General features: G+C 41.1%; 1 protein-coding gene across 2 annotated transcripts in view; it reads left to right on the top strand.

Annotated features, from left to right (window-relative positions):
- The window catches only part of LOC117826444 (collagen alpha-1(XI) chain-like), a 96,722-nt gene that overhangs the window by 43,266 nt on the left and 39,288 nt on the right, over positions 1–14,168 (top strand). For both annotated transcript variants that reach the window (XM_034702497.1, XM_034702498.1), the window contains 14 exons: positions 745–789; positions 1,171–1,224; positions 1,340–1,384; positions 2,197–2,250; positions 2,351–2,395; positions 3,300–3,353; positions 3,462–3,569; positions 4,938–4,991; positions 9,435–9,488; positions 10,731–10,775; positions 11,090–11,143; positions 12,259–12,303; positions 12,733–12,786; positions 12,934–12,987. In XM_034702497.1, the coding sequence (XP_034558388.1) occupies positions 745–789; positions 1,171–1,224; positions 1,340–1,384; positions 2,197–2,250; positions 2,351–2,395; positions 3,300–3,353; positions 3,462–3,569; positions 4,938–4,991; positions 9,435–9,488; positions 10,731–10,775; positions 11,090–11,143; positions 12,259–12,303; positions 12,733–12,786; positions 12,934–12,987 (765 nt within the window). The remainder of the gene's footprint in view (positions 1–744; positions 790–1,170; positions 1,225–1,339; positions 1,385–2,196; positions 2,251–2,350; positions 2,396–3,299; positions 3,354–3,461; positions 3,570–4,937; positions 4,992–9,434; positions 9,489–10,730; positions 10,776–11,089; positions 11,144–12,258; positions 12,304–12,732; positions 12,787–12,933; positions 12,988–14,168) is intronic.

The following is a 14,168-nucleotide window of genomic DNA, read 5'->3' as shown; positions in this document are numbered from 1 at the left end:
AAGTGTTCACTGAGATTTAATGCATCTCAGTGGCCACAAAGAAATAAAACATCCTGTCCTTCCTGCTGTGATGGGACATGTTGTACTGATTTGATTGCACATAACCGGATTACGTTGTGAAGTTGGTGGCAAAGTGAAATATCTTCAATTTTTCCATTTTCTTCCATTCAAGTCGTCATTAATACAAAACAGTCCACCAAATAATGAAGCCAGCAGGGATAAATAACCACTGCCAGGTGAGATTTTCATTCGCTCAAAGGACAGGATGGCGTCATTCTCCTGGAAAGTTTGAGTAGGAACCTGTCCTGATGGCGTGCAGGTTGAATAAATAATGTCTAATTTTAACTTTACCTGGCCTGAGGTATAGAAAAATAACACCGCTCACTTATTAGAACTGTTAATGTTGGGGGGTTTTATTCTTCGCCGGATGAATTTCAATGAAGTCTGCAGGATGTGTGACTTTGAAATGACTCTGGAAAAGACTGAACCTCCCTTTTTCACAGTTAAGTGAACACCTGAATAAGCAGCATGAAGCAGCTGAGCAACAGAAACAAATGCTTGTAGAAGAAGGAAAAAAAGGAAATGTGCAAATTTAAATACATTTGACGTAGAAGTTAGGAGTAGACTTCCCAAAATTGACATAACAGGTTTTTTTTCACCTCAAAATGTTTACTTTCAAGTAAACTTGGTTAATAGAAGATGACTAACTGCTCTCATAACGGGTCTTTCTTGATGCTCTTTCAGGGTCTCATTGGTCCTCAGGGTCCTATCGGTGGTCCTGGTGAAAAAGTAAGTAAAGACTCAGCCGCCCCTTCAGTCCTCCCACCACCACTCTGCAGCATCGATAAGTGAACGCTTCAGTCCAGACCTCATAAGTGATTCTGCAGAGACACTGCTGTCTGAGGTTATAGGCTTTTACTGGCTTCTCTGAAGGCTCTAACACACATCCACTCACACACATATATAAACACACTATATTCATAGAACCAAAGCAGAACTCCTGCAGAAGAGCTTATCTCTTCAAGATGAAAGTATTTTGATCGTGTTTCTGTGGATATTTAATATGTCAAGCAGGTGAACTGTCGGGCTGTGTTATAGATGATGAAGGGATGTTTATGTGTCTGTCTGCCTGCCTGCCCTTCAGTCTTTTAATCTTCGCTCTCTTTGTAGGGACCTCAGGGGAAGCAGGGTCTGGCTGGCCTTGCTGGTGCTGATGGCCCTCCTGTAAGTTACATATGTGACTCTTTTGCTTTGTTCCCTTTTTACATCATCGAATCAAAAAACAGCTGACAAAATTATCCACTGTCGCTAAGCTGGACCCTGTGGACTTGTTTTATAGGGTCACCCAGGAAAGGAAGGTCCTGCAGGCGAGAAAGGAACAGTCGTAAGTACACCGTAGCTTCCAAGTTTCAGTGTTTTCACAGTTGTTGGTTTCATGGGAAAGTTTATAATTAAAAAGATTCATTATTTTTTACTGCAGAAGTCTGGGTTATGCACACTTGGGGCGCTGGTTTGGCTCAGTTGTGAGAACAGCCCCCCTCTGAACAGAGGTTATAGTGCTTGTCGTGCTGGTTGGAGGCTCAACTAGTGGTCCCGACATGATTTGTTGCATGTCTTCCCCCTCCTCCTCACATTTCCTGCCCCTCTCTCTCAAGCTGTTCTGTCCTATAGAGTTTAAGCCCAAATACAAATCTAAAAAAAGAGTCTGAGTTATCCACACTTTAACTAGCAAATAACTAACTTTTAGCACTTGCTAAGCATGCACAATGTGCACGGTTGGGGTTAAATATGGCTACACAATTTAGGTAACATATTTCAAGCTGTTTCAGAAATGCATCGAAAATAAGCTTACCAATCCCTTCTTTCGTTTGATTGGCGACTGGGATTTTCTGTGATTACTTGGTCACCTTGTTGTGCCATAGTCAAGGAGTAACAGGCACAAAGGGACCATACAAATCTGTAAATTTGTCCCAGTCCTTTAACATTTCTTCATTCTTACTAGTTTTATATGCAGAACAGTGAACCCTAAAGGAGTACTGTCTGGAGAGCTCAGGCTTAGACTGAATCCTCTGGAAATGACTTGAAGTCAAATAAAAACTTCCAGTAAAGTTATCTAATACAGCAGAGACACATTGAAGTAAATCTCAATTTTATTTTCATTCCACCATCCTCAATAAACTGTTTTTAATCTTTTAGGGGCATCCAGGTCCTATGGGATCCATCGGCTACCCCGGGCCTCGTGGTGTGAAAGTAGGTGCTAACTTAGTCATACAAAATCACCCTGCCATGTGTCATTTCCATTTTTCATCCTGAAGTTCATCCTGACTTGTTTTTCCCCCTTTCTCCTCAGGGTGCCGAGGGAATCAGAGGCCTCAAAGGTGGCAAAGGAGAAAAGGTAAACACCTCCCCTTTCTCCCCTATTTTTCGACATGATTGGCAGATGTCATTGCTCTAAAAATTGACCTATCAGAGTTAAGCCCTTCTCGAATGAGGGCTCCTAGGAATTCAGCAAGTGGAAAAACTCTCCAATCAGGCTGTCAGTTTTGTCCTTATGCCACTGCGGTGTAACGGAGTGTGGAACATTAAAGCAGTATGAGGCTGTTTCAGTGGACAGTCTTCTGCTGCCATTGTTGTCTTGGATTGCTGTGGTTGAACTTAGACTGTTGCAACCTCAGTGCCGCAGGATCATTTTTCCTCTGAGCTTTAAAGAAATTTAAGCTGGGCAGAGATGTTAAGAGCTCTTTTGTTATTCTTCCATCTTACTTTGAATCATGTTGGATCAGTATTCCATTGGAAGTATTACAATATGCATATCATATTTTATTGCATTATGATTTATCCTCTCTGCGGTTTCATGCATTAAAGGATGTCAGAAAATTGGCATCATGGAAATATGTCTGATAAACAAACAATATTAGCATCTTGGAAAAGCTTGAAAGTGCATTCTGGTTTATCACCACCAGATGTCAGTAAAATATCACAGAGAGGAAGAGACAGTGAGGCATGAATGTTAACCTGCAGATGTGAGTGTTTCATTTAAATGGCCACTAGGTGTCAGTATTAAACTTCCCCAAGGAGCCTTTTAAACTTCTGACTTCCATTGGAAGTAGAAGTCTGCAAAGATAAACTTTTGCTATGATTTTGTCACTTGAGTTGTCTATCAGTATTCCTCCTTTTTGCTCTTCAAAGTATTATGCATGCAAACTTTTCCTCACTTGAATTGATCCGTTTTGCCGCTGTGATACCTGATAAAACACTCGGCTCTAAACAATGACGCCTTTCATCTCTTTCATCTTCAGGGAGAGGATGGATTCCCCGGCTTCAAAGGTGACATGGGTCTCAAGGGTGACAAGGTGAGTCCTTGTCTCTGCGGAGAATACTGATGTGTGTTTTAGCTGAAACTGATACCACAGTGCTGTAAAGATAATAACACTTTTTCCTGTTGTTGTCTTTGTATCAAGGGCGAGTCTGGTGTTCTAGGACCTAGAGGAGAGGACGGACCTGAGGGCCCCAAGGGCAAGTCAGGACCCGGTGGAGAGGCTGGTCCTCTTGGATCAGCTGGAGAGAAGGTAAATAATGAAGTTCTGCAAAGACCGACGAGAGCCTCATTTTGATTCATTTGTTTTATTGACGTCCTGAAGTTCACACTCAAATTAAAGTTTAATTACGTGGGATAATTGGACAAAAGAGTAATTAAAGTGTTTTATGGGGTGATAGGGTGAAAACACACATAATTGAGCTCTCATATACGGCTCCATGCAGGTTGGTGTCTTGGCTGATGTGGGATCAAAAACAGAAGTGGGGTCAAGTTAGCCATTTCTTTAATCATTCGGGACTGATAACCAATAAATTTAATGAACTACTTTTCAAGAGAGCAGCTTGAAGACACTTGTCTGTTTTAGTTTTATATCAGTCTGGATGAAGTTGAACTTAAAGTGTTCTCGTCTGCCTTCAGCTCCACATTCCCGATTAATTGGCTCATGTTGTCAACATTTCTGCGTGGAGCTTTGATCTCTCTGCTGGGTTTCTTGCTCTGTGTTGCTGCAGTATTTGGGCTCTTAACAAATTAGTATTAAAGGTTACAAAAAGATAAACACACTTCAGATTGAAGGGTTGGGATGTGAGCAATGATACTGAACAGATAAAATAGTCGAGGAAAGCTTTAGAAGAGTTTAGAGAACTGAGATGTTTTATAACACAGAATATAATCTTCTGTCAATCCATTATCATTATACGGCTAAATTTCACTATATAAGCTTAGACGTGATGTCAATCAGGGGGAGTATGATATCAGCCAAAAAATTTAAGGACATACAAAAGACAACAAACAAAGTCTAGACCTATTACAAACATTTTAAGTAGTTTTAGTCTCATTGGAATCTTTGTTTGCCAAGCTCCAGAGCTTATTGCACCTGGCACAAACCAATATGGTAATTTAATCCCCCCCTCCCTGTTGTGCCACTCTTGCTGTATCAGTTAAATATCAGACATTTGCTGAAATCCTCTTCCTGTTTGGTTTAAAATGAATGCAACAGTGCAGTGGAGTTTCAAACTACCAGCACTAAAACAGAAGAGCTGGATACATGATAAAAAAATACAAACTTCTGACTTGACTTTGGTTTCAAAGCACCCGAGATAGTTACATCAGAATCTCTGTGTACTTTTTAATGACCCTGCACCGTCTAAAATGACCAAATGAGCCAAAGTGAACTCACATTTGGGATGGAAGGCAGAAAAGCTTCTGAACAGATGATGTCATGTTCATAAACATTGTATTCAAATATTTCCCTCACTGGAAGTAAAACTTTACGGTTATAAGTTTATTGCCTTTTGCAGTGCCTCTGTGAACTTTACTGCTTTCTGCAACGATGTCTCAGGCGACACAAAGAGAATTCATCATCTTTGTTTTGTTTGTCTTTGCTCGTTTTTCTTTGCAGGGGAAGCTTGGAGTCCCTGGATTGCCTGGGTACCCTGGCAGACAAGGCTCCAAGGTATGTGATGAGAGTCGTAATGAATTCTACTGATCAGTGCTGAAAAGTCTGACTGTGCAGAGCTTCACTTCAGTGCCAGCTCTAGGTACTCATTGCTTTGGTCAGGGATGGTTCTATAAAAGAAGATGCCCTCTTAGTAATGGGAAAATGTAGAGGAACAATCTCCGTGTTCACTTATTACATTGCTTCCCTGTAACACTGTATCTTGTGTGTGCATGATACTGAACGTTTACCTTAGCTTTATACAATATGTGCCTAACATCTGCATTCTATCAAATGGCCAGCTGGGGGAGACTCCATAGTGCTATAAGAAGTCAGATTGTATAAAAAAGCTGTTTTAAAGTGAATTAAGTTAAGCTTATTCCTATTAATTACAAGGAACACATTTTCTTCCCTGAAGTAAAATGGATGACAATCATAGACTGTATAAAATATGGACGTAGTATCCGTGACGTCACCCATCTGTTCCTGAGAGCTGTTTTGAAGCAAATCGACGGCGGCAGCCATATTGGTAATGCGGAACTCAACCAGGCAGAGTGTGACGTAGTGTGAGCCTCTTAGCCAATGGCTGTGTGTTCCCGACCGGGAGTCACGTCAGTCATGTCCTTATTTGGGCAAAACTCGTAATCCTAATATCTTCTGAACCGTCACGTTAGAAAAAAATTCACTCCCCGTACAGTGTGTGCCATTAGAGAGATTAGCTTCATAGGGCCAAGCCGTTTTTTGAACCAGGCTGTAAACATGTTTATTAATACTGCAAAGATCGTCTTTTTCCCATTCATATCTATGTAGTTTCCGGTGTTTCTGCAGCCAGCCTCAAGCGGATTCTCGATGTATTGCAGTTTATAGCACTTCCGCATTGGCTTCATCGTTTGAGACCGGAGTTTGCCGCTTGATGACAATACAGGCGATGCTATAGCATGTTGCTACCATGTGATTGACATGCCTATGAGTAGTAACAATGCTTTAAACAGAACAGAATAGAACAGGACACAATAGAACAGAATAGAATAGAACTTTGGCTACTTTTTAACTCCAAAAGGCAGAAACTTGTCTTTGACTTTGCACATATTGTAGGCATTAAAAACACAAGAAGGTTATTAAAGTGATAATACAATATGCTATTTGTATTGTAAGGCAGCAGACTATTTAAAGGTCACATCACATATAATGAAAAACATGATGTTCCTTGCCTGTACATAAACAATAGTCGTCCTTCAACCTAGCAAGCCTAAGAATGTGGAAGCAAAGCTTTTGTGTTGTTTCTGTAGCCTCCCTACTCAGAAAACATAGTTTCTGCTATAGTGATGAAATGACAAGGGTGATTTGCATAGGCATGCATGCAAAATGACCCCAACTCCTATTTTTCAAGCTTCAGTGTGGCAGTGTCAAGATGTCAAATAATATAACCAGACAATGGTATAATGTTGGATGGACGACATTATTGGCCATTGTCACAAGACACAAGTTTGTATATTCTGTCACAGCACCAGAGGTCCAAAGAAAACAGGGATAGCTTATCATTTTTAACAACATGCTGGCAAGGATTGATGCTAATTTGTTTGTTTGTTCCAACCACTTCACATTGGACTCTCTAACGAGGAATGACCACATCTAAATGACACATGAAAGGCAGGAAATTAGGAATTACATTCAAATTTTAACATTTTGACATGCTGCTGTAACCATAGCCGCAGCTCTTCAAAAGCCCCCCCCCGTTCAGGGTCAGATTCTGGCTCGTATTTAGTTAACTGGCACAGGCTCTTCTGGAGCGCTCGTCGTATCTGTTTCAGGTGTTTTTCCGTCTCTGCATCAGTCTGCACTCTCACCCCTCAGACAACAGACAGCTAATCAGCGCAGCGCTTCACTAACACATCCAACGCTGATCACTGCATTAATAATGAGGTTAGAAACTGAGAGGCTGCAGGTCCTTCACATAGGTGGTCTTTCAGAGCAACTCTATTCAAAACCTTGCTGAGTAGACAACTTAGACATTTTGTAAACAGCCATGAGGAACATTTTATGAGACCCTTAAAGTACATTATTGATTGAGATATTTTATGGCAACTGGGATAAATGGTGTTATATAAATATTTTTCAACTCCCTCATCAAAATAAGGAAACTTCTGATTGATTAAAACCCAGATGGGGATTCCTAAGGTAGTCTACAAACTAACAGGTGATGCCACAGTGGTTGGATGATGTTATTACTTATGTAGAGTCTGAGGCTCTTCTGTGTATTTGAACATTGGCTGTAAAGCTGTAATGAATCTTTCCATGTCTGTCTGATCAACACCCACTCATTTCTAACCCTGCTCTTCTTCTAAATTCTGCTGACTGGCCGAGCAACCCTTCCTCACACAAACACAAACCCAAGCAGGCACCTACTGTAGCCCCGCTCCGACTCTTACAGGAGCTCTAAGTGGCACAGTCACCTGCCGGAGTCGTCAGCTGTCCGCCCTCCTTAAACTCTTCCAGGCATTATCTAACAGCCTGGCATTCTTTGCACTGGAGCGCTGACCACTGTGCCTCATCCTCACTATCGAGATGTGCTGCTGCAGCTGCTTCCCCCTCTGCTGCTGTCAGCACTGACAGCTTGGCACTGATATGACGGGTCAGATACACCTACTCTCGCAACATCCCGCACTCCCTGTCACTGTCAGCAGGATCTGAGCTCAGCGAGGCACGCAGATTAATAAGAGCTCCGGACAAATTACACAAAGTGGGGGAGACCAAGAAGCAAATGAGATACAGAGTTAAAAATCAATGTGCAATAACCTTTGCAGTACTTTTCAAGTGATTGTATCACTCCTTTGAATTACTGGATATTTTAGCCTTGAATAAAACTTTTCACCGGCGGAATAAGCAGAATAAATAATTTATTAAAAGTATACAAAGCTTATTCCTCAGCTTGAATGCATAATTTGAAACAAAGGCTGCCCACAAAGGTTCCCAGAGGAGCACAAGATCAGATCTTCTTTTTAGACTGTACGCTTCAAAAGAAAAGTTTTTTGAGAGACAACAAAGGCCTCTTTACTTTGGCATTGAATTAATAGTTTTATTGTTTCTTGGCCTTTTAAAGTTTCCTTTTAAAGAAATGGAGAGAGATTTATGCAGAATTGAGATGTTGCAAGACTGGCTTGCAAGTATGAAGCTATCTTTACATCGTTACGTTAGGCTTTTATCAACTAAATCCTCCATTGTTTTCAAGTAACATATATTTGGCAAGAAGTTAACTATCTTCCTGATAGATTAATGAAGTTATAGAGACGAAATCCTGTGAGCTGTTTGAAACAGAAGCACATTCAATTGCACCGTATCGTCCATGTTTTAAAGCATTCCTCATGAGTGTCCTCATCAGCGGGTTCAGGGTCAAAGTCCTGGCTCGTATGCGGCTGTTATCCCCCCACAATCAGCCTATGCATGAATCCCTCTGCTGGCTTTGTGTTTGGCTGCTGCACCCCATCGCTCTCTGTTAACAGCTTTCCCACACCGTTAATTCTGGATGCCTTTCACAGAAGCTTCAGTGAACTGTCTTATCTCGGTGGCGCAAGTCAGGCTTGTCCTGGTAGCGGCTCTCCTTTTCAGTTTACCATAACTGCACCTCTGTGAAAAACAAATTAGGCAGCACAGATCTCCCTTCCTGGCTGCTGTCTCCATAATGTCAGGCTGTTTGCTTCTTGCAATTCTGCCCACGCTGCCTTGTTTTGGTGCCCTTGCTTAGACTGCACAGTAATATGTTTTATATACATATGCATGCGAGCAGTTACAAACACTATAGATATGAATTACATAAGAGTATGTTTTAAACTCCAAACACTCATCTGTACCCGTACAGAGCAGCTCTGACAAAGGAATACTTAATAAAGATTGGTTGTACATTCATATTTATGCGACCTGATACTCCCTCTCTACCTACTACACTGAGTCATCTGGTATTTTTTTGAATGGCACCAGTGGAACTATCATCGGACCCAGTCTGCAAAAGCCCAATGACTAAATTGCTGATGGGTATCGAGGGGGATGTGCTGTTTCCTTTCTCCTTGCCTTTATTTGCTCTCACCATCTTTTTATCTTCCGATTTCACTTCCACACTGTGCTAAAACCTAACAAGGTCCCTCGCTGTCTGTGTGTCTGAGAATATCTAAATGGCAAGGCGGAGATCTTCCCTTTGGGCTGCATTTGAGTCTTTAAAGAAGGTGCTCATTTCTCTGAGACTACAAAGTGTTGCCCTGTGATAACAACCTGCTGCTGCCTCCTCATGTCAGGGCTGCGAAACTTCTCTATTAATTAGCCCTGGTCTGTAAAGCAGAAATAACTGGTGGTATATTATCCTCTGCTTCTGTCACATTGTTCCCGGACAACGGAAGACATCTCTTATTTAATAAACGTTCCAGTACTTACAGTATTTCTCTCTACCTCTCTTACTTTCTTCTTCTTCAGGGCTCAAACGGATTCCCTGGATTCCCTGGGTCAAATGGCGAGAAGGGAGGGAGGGTGAGTCACAAATTACATTATTCTCTATCCTATCAAATTCATGCATACTTGGTCACGGTGGGCTTTCCGGTGTAGCATATGGATTGGTGTAGAATACTAAAAAAACAGCATGTACAATGAGCAGACTGAAATGTAAAAATGAAAAATGTCAAATCTACTCAGTGTCATTTGTCTGACATGAATTTTTTTTTTGCTATATGTTCTGTAGTTATTGTACTCAGTTAAATCGAGCTCATTCAATGTCATTTATATAGCTAAGTACCAGAATCATGTGTTTTCCTCTGATCTGCAGAACATTAAACTCACTATTGTTAGAACTGTTTTAAATTCAATAAGAAGAAAAACGTAAAGTTCTTGAAGAGCAGCAGAAAAAAGAATGCCCTGAGTTTGTTATTGAACTCCAATTGTGTACAACTGCACTGAACCCTCAACAAACCCTGCTAACACCCCCAATCATGTCACGTTGGACATCTTATTCCACAACTAATAGCATTTGTATTTTCAGTTAAAGGCCTTCACACTTATTAACAACTTTGAAACCCTAATGCAGCGACCTTTTAATTAGTGTGAGTGAGGTAGTGTTGTATTTGGTTGTTGTCTGGACGTCTCTAACCAGAAAGAAGACCTTTCCAAAATGTTTGCCGCATAGGGGCAAAACTGCCTGAAATAAGGTGGTTTGTTGTGTCATTAGAATTTCCCTTTACAGGGAGTAAGGACCGGAACCATGGAGACACAGAATACAAAAAGACAGAGTACACAGGTGTAATATTTGGAATGCATGTGCAATCAGGATTCAGCACTCAACAGGGGACTGACATCTGTATTGAGCTGTGTATAGAGCGGTCCGGTTGACAAGGGTTACAGATGAAGGCATGAGGTTGAGGGGTGTTAGAATCATGGGGATGGTTATTTGTGACTAGACAGGCTCGTCTCTGCTCTCAGGCAGACATTGAGAGGCACGCACGCCTGGCCCCGGCGAGCTGTGGCTGACAGGTAGTTCAAGCTGTCAAGCGCCTGTGGGTAACCACTTACCGCGGCAATTTGATTATTTATTTTTGTCAAAAGATGCTCAGCCCTCGCTCAAACCCCCTCAGCGTTTGTGTCTGTCTGATGCTTGACTGTGTTTGCTATTATTGCAGACTCGCTTTAACTTCTACAAAGGAGACACAGAAGAACTCACATTGCCTGATGCTACAAGAAATGATTCTGTCCTAAATCAAAGCTCTTGTTTTGCTTTCTCAGGGAATCGCCGGCAAAGCAGGCCCTCGAGGGCAACGTGGCCCAACGGTAGGCAATTCAACCGTCTGCCAACTCTGCTCGCAGCCCTCCACATAAATTATTTACTGTGTTCAAATGAAAATCTCCTTTATTGTGTAGTTCTATATGGGCTTTATTTTCCTGTCTTTTGAAGGGGTTATTCAACAGGTGGGGAATTGAAGAGATGGGCAGGGAGGGCGCTAAGCATTGATTACCTGCACACTGTACTATGAAATGTTTCTCTTTGTGTATTTTATAGTTATTTTATTTCTAACTGAGGACTGGAAATGCTGTTTATTATTTATGCTGTGTTTCTTCCTCATATACTATGTATTTGTATGAAGGGTCCACGTGGAGGACGTGGTGCTAGAGGACCAACTGGAAAGCCTGGTGCAAAGGTGAGAACCAGGAACGTTTTTTAAAACAGTGACAAGGCTAGTTGTCATAGTTATGTCAACATGACGAGGATGTACAGAGAAAGCACATGAGAGTGATTTCATTATGAGACAATTAGCTGCTATAAATAGACTCTGTAAAGACTAATTTACTCACATACTGTTGAACATCTTGTAAGCAGTTATAGCTCGTGATTGGAGGATTAAGCCTTATGAAGCTTTCTTTTTGGTAGTGCCACAAAAGATTTGATGCTTTGAAGCTTCAAACTCGGCAAACAAAGTGACATCTGGTGACTTTAAAAACGTATGGCAGCCTTTTTAAAGGCAGTCTGAAGCTTTAATGCACCTCTAATACTCTTATTTTTAGTCTAATATTTGAGAAATAAAAGTCCAAGAAGCCCTTGGGTTATGAAATAAAACTATCCGTTTCATCTAGTTTCAATCAGATGTAGCCTACTGCATCACATATTTATACTCTGGTGCAGGTATGCTGCAAATAAATAAGTATGTGTTGTCACAAAGCCCTAGTATTTAACATTTTTGTAAATATAAAACATTGGCAAACCTGTTTTGGAACTGTATGAGTACTTTATAGGGCTCATGACTTTCATCTTCATGATTGATCTTCATATGACAACACATAGTCACAATGTGACGCAGTAACGCTAAAGACATACTCTTTAAATCAGATTATTTGACACTTTTTCTTCATTATTGTTGAATGATAACATTCATAGGAAGTGAATCTCTTCATTTCTTAGTTAATCTCTTTTTGTCTTATCTCACAAATCACTCAGTCCACATACACAACGATACAACATGAGTCATGTGATATTTACTTTTTGAATACGAGCACTGAAGCTGTGCGGTTCACTCGAGCAACACAAGCTTTAGAGCTTCGGTATCATACATCCGTCTGTAGTTATGGCTCTGCCTCACTGATGCAAATGCTGTTTATATTAGTCATCTTTAACAGGAGTCTTACGTTGTCACTCGTGCAGAAATATAATTGTCCGTGTACAAACAGCCTCTTCCTCTCTGCTTTGAATAGGTTTTATTCACACTTTATACTCTGACAGTTTTGACAACCTGCTCTCTCTGCTCCTCTCTCTCCTCAGGGCACCTCAGGCAATGATGGACCTCATGGCCCGCCAGGAGAGAGGGTTAGTACCAGATATACTTTGATGTGTCCCTAATGAAAGTTTGAAGTTTTGTTCACTGAGTTAGTGACAGCTCGAGAACACCAGGTGCATCGTACTTAAATATTAATTGAAAATGAAATATATGTATTTATTAAATCACGCTTGAATCAAAAGGTGTAAGAGCAGCACAGTAGCTGCTAATTACCTATTTTAAATGGGCTAGTAGGAGTCTGTGTCTATCTGTTAAGATTATTTCTACTACACTTAACTGAATCTATGACATGAAACAGATCTGTTATGACAAAAGATGTCTCAACAACTCTTAACTTTTCTTAATAGCAAAGCATTTGGCAACTAAATTCTAACTAAACTCCAATAACAAACCTAATTTGTGATGTTTCATCTTCATTCTTCATGCTGCACTGCTCTATTAATTTCTTCTCATTAAAGGGACCTCAAGGACCACAAGGACCTGTTGGTTTACCTGGACCTAAAGGACCCAATGTAAGTATCAGCTGTCAAACTGTCTGTGAGTTTGCTGCATCCACAACAATTCTGGGTTGACACTTCCCTTATGAGCTTCTCAAATATTAATACACGACCTGATGTCTTGAGTTTTACGAGCCGTCTGCCTATTCTTCCCCCCTCCAGGGCCCTCCAGGAAAAGATGGGCTGCCCGGCCATCCTGGACAGAGGGGAGAGACGGTGAGTGGGTTGTTTCGTCCATGAATGCATCACGTCATACCTTGTGACCCTGAGCACCATGCATCAGCGCCCACACACTCCCCACTCGCTCTTTTACCGCCTCACTCTCTCACCCTCAGAAAGGTTGCACAAAAAAAAAAATCAAGCAAGGAAAAGGATTACTGCAGGAGCATACCAATGATGTTCTTCGGCAAAAAGAACGCTTCAGAAACAGAAACAGGATTATGAGCTCTGATATGCAACTAGGATGATTAAGTGCATCGGGTCATTTATTTCAACTAGAGCTGCAACAGCTGATGGATTGTTTGTCAGCTGTTAAATAAATCACACATTACTTTTGATGAGTGATTAATCAGTTTGACTTATTCAAAGAAAAAAATAACTTCAATCCAGCTTCACAAGTGTGGATATGTTTTCCTTTTTAGACTCCTCTATGTCAGTAAACTCTCCTTGGACCTTTGATAGCATCAGTTTGCTGTCTTGTAAACATGTGATGCCTTTTTTCACCATTTATGCATTGTATAAATCAAAGAGCAAATCAGTTAATTAAGAAATAGAAAACAGATTAATCAACAATGAAAATCAGTCTTGGTTGCAGCCATAATTTAAATATCATTCTCAATATTTACAGCTCTCCATTACTAAAAAGGTTTAGATACAACAGCAGTAGGTAAAAAACATACATACCTTCTGTTCTGTTCACTGTTTTTTAATTAGTTTTCCAAACTAGCAGCCACTCTCGTACATTCATGTGGATGTGCTTTATTTCAGAGACGGTAAAGGATTTTGCACTAGCAAGACTTCGGCGTGGTGCTGTATAAAATACGTTTATCTGAAATACACTAAAGGTCGAGGTAGGGAGGGATGAGAAGGGGTCAAGGTATAGCCTGAACTGTCAGAAACCTGGAGTGTCAAGACTCAGTGTTGGGGCACGACTTGACACACTTCTTGTTCAGCATCCTCTGTTTGTTCTTGTGCTGAGAGAAGAGGAGAGGAGAGGAGAGGAGAGGAGAGGAGAGGAGAGGAGAGGAGAGGAGAGGAGAGGAAAGGAAATGAAAGGAGAGAGGAAAGTAGTGGGGTTTTGGCGAGGGGGATGATGATTACTTCCCCGACTCCTTGGTTGTCATTCACGCTGACCGCCTCTCACGATGCATGGCGTCATTATTTTGTTTGGCACAGGG

The sequence above is a fragment of the Notolabrus celidotus genome, chromosome 15, assembly GCF_009762535.1.
Source record: "Notolabrus celidotus isolate fNotCel1 chromosome 15, fNotCel1.pri, whole genome shotgun sequence".
Classification (NCBI taxonomy): Eukaryota; Metazoa; Chordata; class Actinopteri; order Labriformes; family Labridae; genus Notolabrus; species Notolabrus celidotus.
This window is presented reverse-complemented; position numbering and strand designations above follow the sequence as displayed.